Source organism: Eleginops maclovinus, chromosome 4, assembly GCF_036324505.1.
Source record: "Eleginops maclovinus isolate JMC-PN-2008 ecotype Puerto Natales chromosome 4, JC_Emac_rtc_rv5, whole genome shotgun sequence".
In the NCBI taxonomy this organism is placed as follows: Eukaryota; Metazoa; Chordata; class Actinopteri; order Perciformes; family Eleginopidae; genus Eleginops; species Eleginops maclovinus.
In genome coordinates, this window is record NC_086352.1 from 29,552,985 (window position 1) to 29,571,323 (window position 18,339).

Sequence of the window (18,339 nt, forward strand, 5' to 3'; positions counted from 1 at the left end):
TTTCAATCAAAAAATACAAAATGTTTGATGTTTTTAACATTTCATCTGAAAGAGGGATTTTCAAACTATAAGAAAAATGTATTGGTCCAGCTATGGATATTATACTGTAATGTTTTTTTACCAAATTCTTCACACATGACGTAAGCCAAATGTCCACCCTGTTATGGGACATTCTCATTCCTCTTGATAACTGTTTTGAATGCACAGTTTTAGTAATATTTACATTTTCTAAGAGCTACAATGTCCCTCATTTCACCCTGCAAGGATATTTTCAGAAAGTATGCATAAACAAGCATTATATTGAAAGAGGCCATGTTCAGTTTAAGGCACAATGTAATTTCAACACATTTCTTTTAGATTTAAAAGGAATATAAATGGAATTTGAACCCATTTTTAAGTACATTTATTTTGCTGATTCATTCCCTTCAAATAACCACAGAGACATGCATTACATTTGTTGATTTGATTTAATTAACATAAAAAACACACACAGGTAACAGGATGGACAGAGGAGAAACAGGGTGGACAGGAAGTAACAGGGTGGACATCAAACCAGTGAACAACAAACATTCAAGAAACATTTAGCACCTCTCAACAAACTCATGTAGATGCATGTCCACATTGAACAAACTCTCTGTACACCAAAAATCACTCACACCTCTCACCTCTCAACTATGCAACAACAAGACAGACAGAGACAGACACAGACGGAGACAGTTATGGAACAGACCAGCAACCCATGTGTTTTCCAACAAAATCCCACACCATCTTCTCCAGCTGAACTGACCTCTTATTCAGAGGTTGTGGCTCTTTCATTAGACACACAACCTGGTCATCCCTGTACCATGAAATGTCCTCTCGTGGACTTGGCCAGTAGAACTTGTTGGTGCCATTCTTGTGCATGCATTTTACTTGTACATCATCCTCAACCTCCAAGATGATGCCTGGGTAGGGCTCACCATCATAATTGATAATGCACCACTGACCAATGTTGCCTTTTGAGATGTTCTCAGGCCGTGATGGTCCTTCGGTGCAATGCAGGCTTGCCTCTTGACCCATGCTTGCCTCTTGCCTCCTCCCCTGTCTGACATTCCGTCGTCCAACAACAGATTGTCTAAAACACAGAAAGCATACAGTATCGTCACAATTAACAATCACTCTTTATAGATAAATGTCTATGCACCAGTTCAAGGATAGAAGACCATTAGACAGAGACATACATACATAGAGACAGATAGAGACACAGACACAGACACACACACACACACACAAGCACACAGAAACACACACACACACACACAAACACACACACACACACACACACACACACACACACACACACACACACACACACACACACACACACATTGTAAGGGCAAGATCATGTTTGATCATTCAAATTAGAATCTACCAAATCAACAAAGCATTTAACTGTCAACTTTCTTCTAACCTTGAGGGTCCGGGTTGTGGGGCATTTTCTGGCTCTGGGGGATTATCTGGACTTGGAGGAGGAGTGGTCATTGCCTCAAATGCCGTCCTGCCTTTGGCACTATCCCTCTGCTTTCTTTTCTTTTCTCGCCATTTCTTTCTCTGTGCTCTCTGATGTCTTTCACTGAGATCTGCCACTTTCTTTTTTCTTCCTTCCTCTCTGTCCTTTCTCCACTTCTCTTTCTCATTATTGAGATATTTCTCTCTTCTCTCAGGGTCAGTGTCACGACGTGCCCTGTAGCGCCGCTGCTTTTCAGCTGCAGACAATGGCGCCATTCCCTGACAAATACATGCATACTATTTCAAATCATATTTTTTGGAAGTATACAGCAAATTAATACATAATACGTTAATAATACATACCAATTCACACTTAAAGAAACAAAATGTAAATCTTATATCGACCCTGTTACTATGTGTCCCCCCTGGTACCGTGCATTACAGTAACAGGAGGGACAGTAACAGGGGGGACGTTTTATGCTAAAGTCAGCCATTACTGCTAATTTGATGAACAACAAGCTAGTACATGATGATCACTGACAACGATTTTAACATGTTTATTAACCATATTATCAAAATTACAAACAAATATTAGTTCCCACTATAAACAAGCATAACAGGGTGGACGTGTTATGCTTGACCTCATCAGTAAACCTTTATAAAACATTGAAATAAATGTTGAGTAAAGAGTGGTTCTTACTCTGCTTCTTCTTGAATGTTTTCCCTCCAAAAATATTGTTACATTAGAGAGTCATGTGACTAAAAGAATAGTCAGATGATGCGTTCTATGGAATTCTCATCAGAGTAACAGGGGGGATAGTTGACTCAGGGACATAACATATTTGAAAGATTTTAAGCATTTAAAATGCATTAATAACAGAAAATAACATCTGGTGAGAAATACTTTAAATAAGACAATACAGAAATGATGAAAAACCTTGAATTTATTAGATTTTCCTTACTTATATATGTAACTGAAGTCACGCAAACATGTCTGGGGACATAGTATTTTAGTGTACTTGTGCTAAAATCAGACTATTTTATTTTAAATTAATTTATCCTGTGTACATATAATTGTGTCCTATGGTAGAGGGTGGTTAAGCATACAAGAAAAGGGTTTAGAAATAAGTAGAAGCCCATTTGTACACAAAATATACCATATTATGTCAATGGGACTCAAATGGCACCAAATACTAGGAATGACCCATATTCATCACGTCACTTTAACAATATATCTAAAACTCAAATCTCCCAATGCCATGGTACTCACCCGAATTCTGACTATTCACAATTAAATAAATTACATGCCGGCCTGGTAGAGTAAGAATAGCATTTTTCAGAGGTCTGAAATTGTAATAAGTGAAAATGATATGATACGAAATGATCTCTTGTCTCTGCTGCAGTCTGAAAGCGCTACAGTGTTAGATTCACACTTACAAGCTAAAAAACAGATCTCACTCAAGAGTCATCACTCAACTGAACTCTCAAATCCCCCCGCCCAATCACCACCCACTATCATCAGAAAGCAACAACATAACACCACATGCTTTAAATCCCATCACCCCACACCACAAGTCAGCCCCTTTATATTTGTTAACGAGTTTTCTTGTATTTTAGCTAAAAGTTCTTGTGTGTTTGCATCAGCTAAACTGAACTCCAAGTTAAATCAAAGCAACACATTAAAACATAGGCTGGTTATTTTTTACCTTCTTATGTTGGATATCTGTACACCAAGAAACAGGTTTGAGTGTGAAGTGCTTATTAGATTAGCTCTTAACATGCATTTTTTTCAAGTAAGGCATCCCTTTATATATTTATGTGTGAAAATGATATATCTTAATATCAGTGGCGGGCCGTGCATTTCACACCTAGGCCTTCAGTGATGTCCTACAGTCCTACCTGAATTATTCCACCTCTTAATACCATCATTATGACGCCATGGCTCTAGAAACTATACATTTAGACAGAAACGCAGTATAACCGGGCGTTGCATCACCTTAACATAGTCAAGTACAACAGAGTTATATGAATATTTCTGAAGCATTTATAATCAATACATCAGCATTTACAGTTAACTTAATTAATCAGATTATCTGACAAACCGCTCCTTGACACCTGTGTCCGTCACATAACGCCAGCTGCCAACAAGTGCCAGCTGTGCTACATTACCCACATCTGACGTCTCGTCCACCATAACAGCGACAAAGGGTGCTTTTTTAATCTTCATTTTGATCTCTTCTCCCATCACTTCAGCAATAGCATAAATCAGGTCGTTTTGTATTTTGCCTGACGTCCCAGTAAACATGTTGTTTGTGTACAGGTGGTAATGCAAATCTGTGTTGTTCTCAGCAAGAAAAGAAAGAAGCTCCACGTAGTTTCCTCTGTTTCTGGACTCGGCGCTTTCATCGTGTCCCCTAAATGAAAGTTCCTGTTTACCCAAAAACAGGACACAATCAATCAGTCTTTCAACATTTCCCTATTTTTGTTCACCCTTTCGTTGTGGAGCTCCGTTTCCCTGCGCACTTGTTCGTTGAGCTGTAGATCCACTCGGGTGTCCCCAAAGGTTTTCAAAAGCACCAGTGCTTCCAAGTGCCCAGCTGTGCTTTGGTGTCTCGTTGAGTGTGGCTCCAAACACCAAATCGATCAGTTGCAAATACCAGGCATTCCCGGCAGTACAATTTGCAGTGCCTCTCGGAGGCTGTGAGCCAGGGGTACCACTCGTAGTTTCCCTGCTGTGCTAGGCTCACTAGCGTTGGAGTTGGTCGTTCCCTTTTCAAGATGTGTAGCTTTACTTGAAAAGTTCGTTTTGAAAATGGCGTTGTAATTATATCTTCGACCAAATTGATCTCTTCTCCTCCTTCAGCCATTGTGGGTTGAAAAAAAAATAGCTTGTAGAAATCTACACAAATTAGCTCGCTCAAGTTCTAGTTCTGTTTGCTAGCTTTGCCCATAGACTGTATGGCTCTGCCTACTGCCTAGCTCTGCCTCTCAATAGTGCGTATCCAATCAGAAGATGTGCACGTGCTAACGTTAGCGTACGCCTGCTAGCTGGCCCGTTGTCGCCACCTCGAAATCTGATTGGTTAACGCCACAGCTTTGTTTGCGTTCACTTTAAGCTACAGCCGCCCGCACTGTTGATTCTGAAGCATAGACTGTATATATTGATGGACAGAGGTTCGTCCGTTAAAATTGAAGCAAGCGCTAGTCCAGAGCCCCCTGGTGGCTGGCTGCAGTACAATGCGTAGCTCCGCCCATTCCCATGTATTTTCAATGGGCAAGTAACCAACTTTCTATGTCACTTTTCTCACCTAAAACAAATTTTGCATCCACAACTTTTTATTCGAAAAAATAGCTTTCAAGGTGCTTCACATCACACCATTTTTCTTTTTCCCGAGAAATTATTTTCTTTAATGTTATTTTAATAAATATAAAAGGGGCGTGGTTACACTTTGATTGACAGTGCAGCCGCTTGCAACCTCCTTCAACATTTCATTTCATTCAGAGTAGCTGTAGGCTCGGCTGTAGTTGTGTTCTTTTGTCAGGCAACTCATATTTGTTTTATTTGCTGTTATTACTTTACATTTATATATTGACAGTCATGTCGTGTTGTGCTGTTGATTGTACTAACAGGCCATCTCAGGGGAGCTCTGTGCAGTTTTTTCGGTAAGTGAATATTAACTTAATATTAGCTAGCGAACTCATTAAAATGACGGTAGCGATAGCTTAGCCGCTAACGTTAGAAAGTTAACTTACGGTTAACTTAACTTAACTTACGGTTATTACGGTTAACTTACGTTAACGGTAATGTCAATTAAGTTATTAGCTGGTAAACTGGTGTCTACAATCAAAAAATATAAGCTGTCTGAGGTGTATTACACAAACACAGACAAGAGGTTTGTTTTACATACGTTACACTTACCGGAGAAAATCCAAATACCCAGACCGAACTGGGCACTGTAGTTTCAGCCAGTTTAGCCCCAGAGAGTCGGACTCGGCCTGTGTGTGTGGTGGGGAACGGACGGAGAAGGGGGCGTGTTTCACTCGATAAGGGGCGTGTTTCACTCGATGAGTGGGCGGGTCTGATCGCGACCTCCTCTTCACTGCGCATGCTTCAGATTCTACTGCGCAAGCGTACTTCGAACTGGCTCCAAATTTTCAAAGATGGCGTCGCCTCGGTTGCTTCAATTCTATAGAACACAGCTGAATGGAGCCACTCTGTCCATCTATATATACAGTCTATGTTCTGAAGGCCTAAGGGCAGATTTCTTTGACCCTAGCAACACATTATGGCTGAAATATGATTGGATAAAAGCTCTAACATAAAGGCCAGCCCTCCCAATCTCGTTCTGAGGCTGGAAGCAGCGCAGCCAAGACGAACGCTATAAAATGAAGAGAATAGACTATGGGGAATAATTTAATACATATTTGTGGAAAAAATATATCAAAATGTAATTTATATTCTGATGATGTTTAGGCCAGCAGAGAAGGCCTTGCTGGCCCTGACGGCCCACCACTGCTTAATATGTATATAGTGTATCCCCATAGTGGGGAGATAAAGGAGGGATTGAAAGAGCAGGCAGGGGACAAAACCTCCCCAGCTAAACACAATAAGCACAGATGAAAGAAACGTCACACCTTAACAGGATCTCACAGCACAACACCCTCTTCCTTATTAAACACTGCTTGGATTTGCTGCCCACATGTGTGAAATTCATTTGAAAAGAACTGTTAGTAGGGTAAGTTTCTCTACTGTATTAACTGATCCTCAAGAAAAATATCACTGACTTTGCGGAACTATCGATCGCATTAGCCCCCCCCCCCCCTTCAATCCACATTTCCTATAAAGAGGATAGTCAGTCAATTACTGTCTGTAGAAAAAAGCTGTTGATTTTGCGTACTAAGAAAGGTTTTTGAACACTTTGTACGGTGACCAACAGATGCAAACACGCTTCAACAGACCAAAACACTTACATTAAGAGAAACACGCTCCAACTCCCTAAATCAATGCAAATATAAAAACACAAATGTTTTGGGGTTTCTGTTGTGTTTTTAGCTTCTTGCATAATTGTATTATTTGCAGCGTTTCCTTTAATGCAGAGCTTTAAGTGAACGCTGTTGATGAAGATGTTTCCTAACTTGCATGCCTTTTTAGAAAGTGCAGCGCATTTCCCCTTATGTAGCTGTCATAGCGCATTTGCGTGGGTCGGTTACGGTACTATTGAAATTCAAATAATAGGAGATGATAGGGAAAAAAACATGATCATTGTTTGAAGCAAACAGCTTACATATTTATATGATTTATTGTCATTGAGTACATGCAGACACATCTACTTCAGTCTATGGATCTTTAACTTAAATGGTAAGATCCATATTCTATTGTTATACTGAAACGCAAAAGTTATTTTAAAAGGCTTTCCACATGTAGTGCATTGTAACCCAGATCAACACATGTTTCAAGTTTGGCAGAAAGTCAGACAATCAATAAATAAATATACATTTATGTGTACTTCTTTAGAAATCTTGTGAAATAACATTGTACAGGTATTTGTTTCAACAGATAGGACAGATAAATACATTACTATTTACAAATCTTTTTTTAATCCTTTTTCTTCATCAAGGTGAGAGCTACAGATGCACAAGTGGCAAAAAGTAATAATTATGACAATTTACTTGTCTAAGGCAGAACTTTAAAAAGTGATCTCCTTTGTTTATGGCTTAAAAACAAACTAAAAAGTGTTTGTCGTTGTAGTACACATTTTTGCCACAAGATGCAGAAAGGCACAGGTTCTTCATAGGAATAAAAACAGTCATGTTTTTTGCTTGGTGAGATTCAATTGGTCCCTGCACTCTGAACAAATAGTACATATATTGTGTGTAATCTAGTTATGGGACATTGCTGTCATGCATCATTTTGGCATAAAGACAAAAACCACAGCCACCGAAAAAAAGTCAAATTTACTTCTCAGGGCTTCCGTAGGCCCAATCTATACTGTTCAGTTGTGCATAATCCAAGGAAACCAGTCCAAATTATAACATGAGCGGACTGATCAAGTGATGGTGGCTCATGAATAACTATTATCTTGTTACAGCCAGAAACGTATGGTGGAGCCTCAGTGGTTCAGGTGTTCATAGTGTTAGCAGCGGCGAGGAGCGCAGAGAACAGAGAGTCTGGTCGCTGCTTCAGCACATCTGGATGGTCTAACTCTGCCACCTGTCGAACAGAACACTTACGGTAAGTCAAGGTTTATATTCATATCGACCTACCTTTGTGTTTTTGTGTCTATCTGTTACCTCTCCGTTGTCCATGACTAGAATTCGATCTGAGTACATCACAGTGTTGATACGATGGGCGATGGTGAGCATGGTGCAGTCTTTGAAGGCTTCTTTGATAGTGTTCTGTATCAAGGTGTCCGTCTCTGCATCGATGGAGGCGGTGGCCTCATCTAAAATAATGATCTGTTGGGCACCAGCATGGACAGTTAGTATAGCCCTAATTTCTATAAAGTGATATCTGCTAATGAAGGCAACAGGACAACATCTCGCTATGGGAAGTGTTGAAGTTACCGATTGTTGACCTACTGAGAGCAAAAGTGTCAGAACAGTTGGGTCTATACGGTCTCGACACCCAATGACTATCCCCTGATGACAATTTGGCTTTCTATTAATAATGCCAATTGGCTGATCTTGAAACAATGTCATAGTAGAATTGTCTTTTAAGTCAATCTCCATTCTGCCTTTCAAGATTCAGATCGTACGGTGAACAATGAAGTCTTGGCTCGGATAAAAGATTGTTATACCTCAAGCATGGAAATAAGGCCTCAGCCTCCTGATGCTAATTCATCATTAAAATGTTTTTCGAGATTGACGTAGATAAGTGAGGAGTGACTGGAACCAGGTGGAGGGAGGATGGCATAGTGTAGAAAGTGTTTGTGGGGAAATTAGCTCTGTTTGAATTTCAAGCTAATTTTAACTAACCATTTAAAAAAGTTGCATCTTGCATAAAGATCAGTTTAGTCAGAAACTGGCAGTTTAGGATATGTTTTTAGCATGGCTTTTATCGACCAATAAGTGAGTGGTAGAAGAAGTAGCAGCCTAACGCAAGAGCGAAATGCATAGCGGTAGTTAGGTCTTTGAGGCAGGATGCGTCTTCATTTGTGGTGCTAAATCTGTATAAAAGGTATAATGTTTAATACCCAAATGTAAAGCCAACAGCTAAGCTAACGAATGCTTTTGGCCTCTTCAGCAATCTTTTTTTAAATGGGGAAGTTTGCATTTTTCTTTGATGTCAGCTCGTATGGCTCCGGTTTCATATTGTTTTTGTTAATGAACTTGCTAGCAGTTACCAGTTAGATTGGTGTTGCAACACACAGATATGTGGCATTAGAAATGCAGGTGCTTTTAATCAGTAGTCAATATTAAAGATGTTTGAATAAAAAGGAATCAGAAGAGGGATGTACAAACCTTGCAGTTGCGGAGAAGTGCTCTAGCCATACAAATCAGTTGTCTTTCTCCTAGAGAGAAGTTCTCTCCGTTGTCTAGTACTGTTGCCTGTAGTTTCCCCTCCAGTCTGGATATCTAAGGAAACAAAACAATACTCATAGCACTTCTTCTACTACAGCTTGTATCGCTTCTACAAAAGCTGACAGTGATCAAAACAGCCCATTAAAGGGATGGTTTGAAATTTTGGAAAATACACATATCGGCTTCCTCAGTGAGACGATAAGATCCAATACTGCTCGAGCTCAGCGATGAAGCACAACTCACTATGATTATACATGCACTGTACATGAGCACACATTTGAGGTACGGTTTTACATGTCCTTATTTTATTAAAATAATATTTTTTATAACTATCCTTATAATCATAATGTGTATAGCTTTTTTTAAATGTCCTGTATTTTGTTACTGTACTACTCCGTGTTCCTCTGTAAATTGTCAAAAGGGACAAATAGTGTTTTAAATTAAATTGTATAATAATTTCAATTGCCATTGCATTTAAGTATTAGCAATCTTGATGACAAAAGTCGTAAGCTGGCTGACAAGATTAGGTTAGGATTCATTTCTAAAACAGAATTTTGAATGTACTTGGCTTCATATCATTCGGAGAACATACCGACTCCTTCATGTAGGTCTTCTCCAGCGCTGCCCAGATCTCCTGATCGTTGTAGTTATTGAAAGGGTCGAGGTTGTACCTGTAGTCAAACACAGGCATTATCACAGTTGGTGAATAATCTACTACAATGAGAGAAGTGTGGGCCGGTGTTAATATGAACCTCAAACTGAGCTGGATTACCTGACTGTGCCAATAAATAGCACGGGGTCCTGGGGGATGATAGACAGCTTGCTGCGCAGATCATGCAGGCCGATGGTGGAAATGTCCACGCCATCTATCACGATGGTTCCTTCTGCTGGCTCCACCAGCCTGAACAGAGCCACGCCTAAAGAGGACTTCCCTACAGACACAGAGCATAGAGTTCCTAGGAATAGTACAGCTGGTAATGGCAACACAATAACATTTAAAAGTCCAGTGTGTAGGAGTAAGAGGAATCTATGCAGAGTAATACAACTATATTTTCATTATAATGTGTATAAACTCCTGAAACTAAGGAGGGTTCAGTTTTCATTTGCTTAGAATGAGCTGTATATTTACATAGGGAGGCAAGTTCATGTTTCTACAGAAGCCCAGAGCAGACAAACTAAACTCTCTACAGGGCCTTTCATATGCTTGTGTCATCTGAAGGCCACCGTAGTTTCTCCGATGTGCTCAGAAAGACAGCCTGTTCTCATTCACAAGTCGTGAAAGATAATAGGTTTGTCAGTAGCCAATAACTTCAAGCTATGAGGCTCAGCATGGGCACTTTTTGGCGCGAGTAAAGACCGAAATCAGGCACATAGGGCAGCAAAGTGCCCGTCAGGAGTTGGCAGGAGGAGTTGGGTTAATGGCTTGACTTATTTTAAGTTACATATTAGCTTAGCTGAGTAATTAACCAGGTTACAAACACGTTTTTTGTAATCCAAACCACATGCTAATGTTTTTATAGTTTTGTTTCCTAAACCCAGGACAGTTGTGTTCTTTTTGAAAAGCCATTGTTGGCATGTAACAGGCAGAAATGAAAATGTTCAGAACAGAACAGTAGTGGTTCGTAGAGCGTCATAGTTTGAAGAGAGGAGTCACTGACCCAGCTGACATATTTAATGACTTGGAAGTGAGTGTGATGTGAGAATGTGGTGGAAAAGGGAAGGAGGGGTGTTCAGAAGGTTGCAATCTTCAATCTCGCCTCTAGATGTCACTAAATGCTACTCACTGAACCTTGGGCTATCAACTTTGCATGATATAAGATTTCTTATGATCTATAGACCATAGTTTTCTATTTATTCATTAGGTTGCATGTGTTTATATGTACGTTATTATTACATCACATTATTTTCTGAATCAACCCTTAACACCAAACTATATAACTAATAAAACAGAATCATTAGTTTAAACGACTGCCGTCAGTATCTTACCGGAGCCTGTCCTTCCCACAATGCCCAGCTTCTCTCCACCTCGAATGGTGAAATCGAGGCCGTTCAGGACGATGGGTGTATTCTCTCTGTACCTCATCTTATAGTCCTGGAAGGTGATTGTTCCATCCTTTGGCCAGTCCTGAGCAACCTGGGTCTCCTTTATGTGTCTCGGTGCCTCAGACTTGCAACCCTGAAAACAACAAAGAAAAAAACCTTGAGGAAGGGCATAAGAGGGGGGTCAGCAGATAACTTCTTAGCACAATGAGCTTTAGCAAGACTTCCTCTTGAGTGTTGAAATGGACGAGTAGGTGGTCTTAGCCAGGCATCCTGTGTATACTGTAAGAGTACAGTTCCCTCACCTTGATGTATTCCTGCAACCGCTCCACCGAGTTGAATCTTGCCTCCACCTCTGTCGACTGTCTCACTACGTACTGAAGCACGCCTGTCAGCTGGAAACACACAAACAATCTTTATACACACACACGTTGCAGTTCGAAATATATTTCTTTTAAAATAACTATTTAAGTTGCTGTTCGAATGTACCTGTATAGTGTAGGATAAGGCCAAGCCTTTCAAAGATGGAGAGATGAGGTCATTACTGCTGAGCACCACAAACAGAGACACCATCAAGTTCATGGTGCAAGCCATGAAGTCCAGCCAGAAGGAGAGCCACCGTGTCCCACAGTTAAACAGTAAGTAATGGTTGGAGTTGATGTCATTCAGTGTCTTGAACCTAAAGGGCATGGGAGTGTTTGTGAACGCATATCCTTACCAGCGCTTACCATGCAAACTAGGACCAGACACAGACTAAACCGGCTGCTTTAGCATGACTGTAAAGCAGAGAGCATTTAACACACTTTCTTTTGGCATACATAAAGAAAAGATATAAAGTATTTCACGTTCAGGAACTCTGGTATCTTACAGCTGTATGTGATTGTCTCTTATGTTGTAGGCATGGATGGTACTGAGGCCCTGCAGGGTGGAGGTGGTGAGAGAGATGCAGGGAGAGCGACTGATGTTCTCCATCCTCTTCATCTGACGGACACTCCTCTGGAACATACTGCAGAGCAATCACAGAGGATATTCAGCATACCTTAAATAGCGTTCTTGAAGATTTTCATTTAAATTAATGTCTGTTAAAGCAATAATCTCGAAGTCTTTCATCTAAATAACTGTCACTTTCTATTTCCGAAAGGGTAAGCATAATGGTGTGATGACCCATTGATATATTTCAACTATTACTATCTGGGTGACATTTAAAGAAAGGAAAACTGTATTAGCTTCCTCCTACAGAACATTTTACTGCTGTAGCATCACATGTGACTGATGAAATACAAGTTGACGGTATATTAGTCACAGGAAATGCAACGTGATGAGCAAATTTACCACTGACCGACATTGTTAATCAAAAAACACTTATCGCCCTAGGTGCCTAAAAAAGATGTTGCTTTTGAAACATTTTCAATAAAAATCTAAAACTTGCAAATGACACAAATTCACTAAATTCACCAAGTCTGAGATTGTCAATTTCTAGATTGAGAATTGCTCCGATCCTTTTCACCCACATCTCTCGTATAATTTTTTTTAATCATGTTTGGATCACAGAGGACATCTTATGCTCTTTTTCACTTTCATATATATGTATTCTGCTGATTTTACTGTTGTTAAAATGCATTTATGTTCAGAAAACTCTTTATTTTTCTCATACTGCCTGTGCTGCAGCACCTCTTTTCACCCTCTGAAACCAGAGCCCAGTCTGTCTGCTCTGATTCGTTATGTGGCAGGCTCTGTTGTGATGGGTCAACTCAAAAAGATATGTCCCTTAGCCTATCACGAACAATGTGTTGGAGAGCTAGCCAATATAATTTTGCAAGTGTTACATAGTGATGTCACTCTGTTGCAGAGGTAAACATAGGAGTTCAATGGAGGCGTTTCAGGTGGGGGGGGGGAGTGTGTGGGAGAGAAACTCAGGGAACACAGGGATTTTAGCCTTTGAGGACCATGTACATGCACAACAACCTATAGAACACACTCCAGGAAACTCCAAAGGGCATACCAGGACCACTTTGCTGTAACTGTTGTCAACTCACAAGAGAATAATGGTTAACAAAATTGCCATGACAACCACAGCTATCAGCATGAAGGGGAAGACGGCCGAGATGGTGGCAATGGTGAAGGTGACCATTAGACTGAACTGAAGGAAAGGGTCCATGTTTGAGGGAAGCACAGAGTCCACTTCCTCCTGATCTTTGGAGAAGCGGTTGAGAATGCGGCCCGCTGGCGTTGTGTCAAAGAAACTCATAGGACTGGAGAAAATCTGAGGAAGGAAAGAGAACAAAAGGACACTTTATTATTGGTTCTACCAGGTGATACTGAAGTCATCCTTGTCAAACACCAGGCACATTGTTTGTGGTTGAAGTAGCAGTAGTTTGATAGTTTTCTTTCAATAGTACCTTCTTGAACATGGTGTTGTGGAGTTTGGAGGCAGCATTCAATGTGACCCAAGTCCAGAAGAAGCATTTGATCATGGCAAGGGAAATCATGACGGCAACCATACTACCATAAACAATTTGGTAGAATTGCAAATCTTTGTTTTGTGAGATGTCACCCTGGTTTGAAGATGTGCTATTGGCAGACTGGGGGAAAAAATCAGAGAAAACACTAGATGCTAGAAAAAGAACAGGGCCAGATGGTTCATTTATCAACACAACAGAATTGTTTTAAAGAGTTTGAAATATAAATACAAAAACTGTCAATATTCTTCTGGTTTGAAGTATATTGTGCGCCCATCATGGGGGCACCCAATGTGCAACGAGGAATGTGTACATCTGTGTACGTCCGTTTGTTGGTTATAGGACAGAGGGACATACAGTATTTATGAGCGGGATCTTTGAATCCATGTCTGTTTGTTATACAATGCTTGAAGGCCATTTTACAATTAATGTGAGATCAACACGTGTGTGATAATGATGCTGCGTTAACAAGAAGGTTAGTGTGCCTACAACTGTGCATAGAAACCAACACAACAACTTGCAAAGCTACCAATCAAATAAAACCAAGTTCAATTAATAAAAAAACAAAGAACACATACAAAATGTTAAACAATTTATCCCTTTTATTCTAACTTGGACATGTACAATTACTATGTGCTAAATGCTATGGCCAGAAGATGTTCCATCAGTGACTAGGCGGGGATTACCAAGGTTTCAGCTTAGACGGCAACTGAGCCTTTTCTTGCTGTCACAGCTTGATCAGTTGCATATAAGACAGGGCTCGGTTTCTTCCTTGCACGCTAAGGCTAGTTTATTTGTATGGGCTTGTTGAAACTATTTATTTCTAGCTTCGCAATGCATTCTCTAAAAACTGAAGATCAGCAGTGTTAGCTAAGGAAGTCTGTTAGGCATCTCATTGTTTATCCAATCTTTTTGAATAGTTCTGTGTCTATTTGAAAATGTTTGTACTTTTTATTTTGATTTGTGGCTGTTTGAGGTTGATTTTCTAGTCATTTTGTGTCTCTGAGTATATATTTCATGTTTCTTTGTGGTTATTATGGGCAGGCCCGGCCCTGACCATTGTTCTGCCCTAGGCATGAGTTTAGCTGGCAGGTAGTATGGCACTTTATATTCAGATGGTCAGAGAAAGTGTGTGTGGTTCTCACCCCGTCTCCCTGCCCCAGCCAGAAACTGAGCCACCAGTTGCTGAAGGCTGTGCTTCCGATCAACAGGACAATGTTCAGGAGGATGAGGAAGCAGATGAAGTAGCCTACAGCAACACAGTCACATAAACATCATGAGTCAAAATGTGCCAGTTGTGCCAGGAGACGAGCTAATGTGTATGTGTATGTACTGTTTGTTTGTTGTTTTGTGTTTGTGTTTGTGTTTGTGTTTGTGTTTGTGTTTGTGTTTGTGTGTTGTGTGTGTGTGTGTGTGTGTGTGTGTGTGTGTGTGTGTGTGTGTGTGTGTGTGTGTGTGTGATCTGACCTCCAGCTGCCTGGCAGTATTGATGGTACACTCTCCAGGAAACAAGACCTTCCGAGGCGATCTCCTTAATGACCAGCTGATCACCCACAGCAGCTTAGGAACAAAACAGAGATTTCATAGAATCGTAGCGGGATCAACTTCAGACAATCACGAGTAGGATACTTGTTGACATTTTCTATGTTGTAGAACAAAACATGAACATCTCTTCTGCTTTTTTTAACCAAAGACTGCATTTTAGCCATGTTGCAAATAACATTGAGTCATACACTGACTTTGAGACGAGGGAACCAGAAATGATAAAATGCAAACTCATTTCTGGGTTCTGAGGAACTCATTCATGCACTCCTCTTTCAAAATGTAACAAAATGTAATGGTGTAGACTTACATTTTGAGTCAGCTAGCATTCCAGGATCCTCTTCGTCTGGAACAAATGCTGAAAGGAGCATGTGGGGGGGGGGCATTATATTACAGGAAGGCATTTTTGACGTCTCTATACAGAAGACTGTAATAAATGCAGGAAGAATACAATATTAACAGCATATAGGTTTATGTTCCTGTCTGGTAATTTTATATGGATTTTCATCCTCCTTTATTTCAACCTTTAGGGTCCATTTGTTTCATGATTGACTGTTTGCGCAACCTTTTACCTCCTCCCGGTTATAGGCCTACTGTATATTTAGCCAACACTTTCCCTTTTTTTTTTTTTTTTTTTACACTTTGCTCTACGCATTATTGTGCCAAATGCATAATAGTGATGAGTAAAGTAATTATTTTAAGTGTACTGGATTATTAGAATTCTCTGGTGACCGACAGGTCCAAATGTGGCCCAAAACATTTCCTAGAAACGCTACAAATTCAAAAAAGATGCAAGTATAAAAACACAAACGTGCCAAACACATACAAATGGAGAAACATCTTCACTAACTTGACAACACATGGCAGGATTTAGTTAAATATTCAACAAGTCGAAGAAACATGTGCAGCGTTTACTAAAAGAGGTGAATAAATGAAACACTGCAAACAAAAAAACTGCGAGAAGCTCAAAACATAATGGAAACGGGGACACTAAAAAGTCATGCACACGGCTGGGACCGGAATGCTTGGTGAAGTTGGGGATTATTCATTTGGCCAACTGTTATTGTCACTGGAAACTTACCTGAAGTGTATGTTTTATTGACTTAGGTTTAACAATGTGATCAAATCACTCCTTTTGATATTATTGCTGATCTGCTAGCTAGCTAACGTAGTTATTTCAAATATATTTCTGAAGTACGTTTCAGGTATTTAGACCGTTGTAACACGTTTGCAGCTGTTGGCCACCGTAGAATCCACAGCGGCTGTCTTCTTCTACGTTTCTATCAAAAACTAATAAATTAGTTTTTTTATTTAAAATAAAAGGGATTACAAAGGAAATGTTTATTGTTCCTGTTTTTTATTGTAGCCTATGGAAAAATCCCACTTAAAAAACAACACTGTAATATTTTTACACCAGACCACCATTACATGTTTCATCTCTTGCATCCCCTGGTGGCAGCTCGCGCACCCCACACTTTGGGAATCCCTGTTCTAAATGATTCTATTTTGAGGAATTGAGTTACTGTAGAATGTGCTTTACATCTGTTGAGTCTTTTTACTAAACTCCATAATGAGCTTGTTCTAGTGACACATTAAGTAATCACAAGTTAGCACAATGCATTTTAAATCACTGTGTTCAATGTTTTCATGGTGTCCATACCTGGGTTCACTAAGCCAATGTCTGCTCCAGCTCTTAGCTCAACGTCCTTCAGCGTGACATTGTATTCGTTTGTCACTTCCTCCTCCTCATTCTCAGCCTGTGAATGATAAACAAGAACAAAGTGTTACTGCTGAGTCGGAAAGAAAACCTCACTTCCCACCTTGAATAGATGTTAAATTGTCCCTTGTAAAAGACACGATCCTACCACCTATACACTTCTGACATCTCTCATTATTTGGTTTACAGTTCAAGTGTTGCAGTTTATTGTTTGTGAGCTATTTAAACTATAGCTGGGGGAAAGGTTTACATCGGTAAAACAATTTGCAAAGGCATGTTATATTTCTGTATGTTTTTACCTCAGACTCTTCCATCTGGTAATTGGTGATCAGCTGTGCGTAGCGTCCGTTTTCTTTCATCAGGTCCTGGTGGTTTCCAGCCTCCAGCACCTTGCCATCCTCCAGAACCAAAATGTTGTCACAGAACTCTAGATACTGACAGACAGAAGCAAACTGTGTCAAGGAAAGCATCCCAGCACTGTGGCCAGAGGTCAACAAAACCATCATCACCTGGGAACCAATAACATTTATGGCAATTGGCAGGCTCTTATCTAAAGCGGTTTACAATACTGCCAAGAATTCATGATAAGGAAAATACTATGGCAGCACTATGGCAACTCTCGCTTTGGGGTTAAGCACATACAGTAGGCCTATGGATTAGAATTTATAATCTAACATTTATTTTAAATTTCACAATAATTGTTACAAGTTCCTTATTATGTGCAAAACAGGTGGAACATTTGTTATTGTGTGTTGTTGTTATACTAATGTCAGCCCCAAGAAGACAGGTTCTAAATAAAGATAAAATAAAAGAGTTCCTCCCAGGTTAGTTCCATGCAATTTTATGTTATAGGTTAGGTAATCATGAATGGGATTTCTTTATTTTGGCTCGATATGTTATGTTTCTGCATGTTTTTTTGGTTGTGGTGTTTTTTCTGTTCTTTGCTCCTTTTACCCCCCTCCCTACTCTGCTTCTCTTTCTCTGCAGGGCTGGTCTGTTCACACTCCCCTCATCAACCTTCTCTTTAAGAGCCTGGTGTAGCGGTCGAATTGTCAAAAACTCAGCTCCTATCGTCTATTCCTATCTACTATTCCTTGACCTTTGTGTGAAACGTCACAGGGTTAAGGAATAATGGATAGGATCATTCAAAGGACTTAAGAAAAGAGACTGCGGTGCTTTGAGAATCCGACTGCACTTACACTATCCACCGTATTTATGATGAAGGACTTCAGTTTTCTATAAAGCGGACTACTGAAAGCGCATCTACTCTGCACCGTGCTCTCTGATGGTGTTGTGTTATGCTTTATGAACGAGGTCAACAGAGAGATATTCTTCAGGACCAAGGTTGGAATTGAAATAAAAAAGTAAAGTGAAATTAATGCTTGTCACTCTCACCCTCTGGTCCACGTATTAACCCACATGAATCCCAATACGTACGATTATATGAAATATTTTAAATAAATACAAATGTGTTTATTATAAACTAGTTATGCCTTAACCTATCACTTTGTATATCACAATTCAAACATGTTTTAAAACGTTTAAGAAACCCCACACAGCTCGGTAGTAAAC

At 39.9% G+C, this 18,339-nt stretch overlaps 1 protein-coding gene across 1 annotated transcript in view; it reads right to left on the bottom strand.

Moving 5' to 3' along the window:
- Positions 1 to 6,769: 6,769 nt before the first annotated feature.
- The window catches only part of abcc12 (ATP-binding cassette, sub-family C (CFTR/MRP), member 12), a 30,880-nt gene continuing 19,310 nt past the window's right edge, over positions 6,770 to 18,339 (bottom strand). The window contains 16 exon segments of the mRNA XM_063882140.1: positions 6,770 to 7,699; positions 7,780 to 7,944; positions 8,950 to 9,063; positions 9,602 to 9,680; positions 9,782 to 9,941; positions 10,996 to 11,185; positions 11,355 to 11,444; positions 11,539 to 11,728; positions 11,918 to 12,055; positions 13,086 to 13,312; positions 13,449 to 13,631; positions 14,654 to 14,757; positions 14,976 to 15,068; positions 15,361 to 15,408; positions 16,711 to 16,807; positions 17,067 to 17,201. Of these exon segments, the coding sequence (XP_063738210.1) occupies positions 7,607 to 7,699; positions 7,780 to 7,944; positions 8,950 to 9,063; positions 9,602 to 9,680; positions 9,782 to 9,941; positions 10,996 to 11,185; positions 11,355 to 11,444; positions 11,539 to 11,728; positions 11,918 to 12,055; positions 13,086 to 13,312; positions 13,449 to 13,631; positions 14,654 to 14,757; positions 14,976 to 15,068; positions 15,361 to 15,408; positions 16,711 to 16,807; positions 17,067 to 17,201 (2,106 nt within the window). The 3' untranslated portion in view covers positions 6,770 to 7,606.